This window comes from Octopus bimaculoides, chromosome 1, assembly GCF_001194135.2.
Source record: "Octopus bimaculoides isolate UCB-OBI-ISO-001 chromosome 1, ASM119413v2, whole genome shotgun sequence".
Taxonomy (NCBI): domain Eukaryota; kingdom Metazoa; phylum Mollusca; class Cephalopoda; order Octopoda; family Octopodidae; genus Octopus; species Octopus bimaculoides.
Genome location: NC_068981.1, coordinates 44158185 through 44159776, shown reverse-complemented (window position 1 = coordinate 44159776; position 1592 = coordinate 44158185). Strand labels below are relative to the sequence as shown.

At 33.2% G+C, this 1592-nt stretch overlaps 1 protein-coding gene across 1 annotated transcript in view; it reads left to right on the top strand.

Moving 5' to 3' along the window:
- Window positions 1–1592, top strand: part of LOC106876345 (uncharacterized) — a 23313-nt gene that overhangs the window by 14399 nt on the left and 7322 nt on the right. The window contains exon 9 of the mRNA XM_014924846.2: window positions 67–102. Within this exon, the coding sequence (XP_014780332.2) occupies window positions 67–102 (36 nt within the window). The remainder of the gene's footprint in view (window positions 1–66; window positions 103–1592) is intronic.

The following is a 1592-nucleotide window of genomic DNA, read 5'->3' as shown; positions in this document are numbered from 1 at the left end:
TATATATATATATATATATATATATATATATATATAGATAATTGATTATATGTCAATATTTTTCAGATCTGAAGGGCTGTTACGTTTCCTGGGAATAGGAGAGTAAGTATTGAAACTTGAATTATCCTACATACTCGATTGATGTAATATTCCATCACTTGTACAAACACTTGATCAAGGTTTGTGTTCCAGCGAGATTGAAATTAGAGAGCTCTATGTTATCAGGGACGGTGTTACTGTCAAAGTGCGAAAATTGAGTGATAACTAACTCTTCCGTTAAAATCATACTAAAACTCCTATGAGAACATGTAGCATTCCATTAAACATATGTGCGAGAACTTCATCCCTATTAATCTTATACACCAGATTCCAAAACCCTCTACACAATAGGACCGAGAGTTCGGATGCACAAATCACATACACAAGCAAAGCATATACTAGTTAAATAAACCTTTCTATAGCATACTATATAAATATTTAACTCACAATTTCAACCTTAAATATTCTACCGAATCTATATCCTATAAGTAATCCTTGCCAGCTTGTGCACATATCACAGTGTCCGAAAATGACATGTCATCGCTCGTCATCTGCTAGGAGCACTATTGATACAGTGAACTGTGCGTTTCATAGAATCCACCCATCTCATATATTTCTCCTTCCAATCACCATGCCCTACTCTGCAGGACATAGGTGATGGAAAGTCAGAACACAAAGCGTCCATCTCAACTATGTTTTAACAATAGCATCCAGCTGAACATGTTCAAGATGAACATCAGTCTTCTTAATATCACAAGTGCACAGGCATTAAATTGTAACAAACGACATCCAATTCAGCTCAACACTAAACGATGAACATTATGTTTATAACGGACCTACTTCAAGTGTATATGGAATATAACCTTAACTGGTAGAGTTCACAATATTTCTAATAGTATCTAATCAACATGAATTTAATGCTTCCCTTAGGAAATATATGCATTGTATAAAATATCAATATGCAATATAAGTTTTGTTATGTTTTCTCAATAAGAATAAAGGTTGTATATTAAATTCAGTTGCAAATATTAGTGAAGAAACAAACCTTGGTTGAAGAAACAGAAAAAAGTGAACACAGAATGTTGTGTGAGACAGCAAGTATTAATATATCAAAGAAACGTCTTTTGAAAAATGGATTATTCTACAAATTAACAACATGGGTTCCTCTTTTTGAGAGTTTTCACACTCACAATCAAAATGTATAATTTGCGTAAACAGAAACGTCTACTGCAACAGTTTTGAACATTGCAAATTATGTAATTCAAGTGTTTTTGCTTCCGATATGAATGATGTTCATATTTAAAAAAAAGTTAAATAATGTTGAGTAGTAGCTATACACACAACATTTTGATGAATGCTTTCTTAGTTTGACTATGCTTATTACCTAAGATCAATACCTAACAATGAAATTAAATACATATACCTGACGATCATGTGCCGTATAGCTTGACCATACATGTCATACTAGCTTACGCTAGCCAAACTGGTTTATCCATATGTACACGCGCATACTGACACATGCACATACAGGTAAACACACACACACACACATA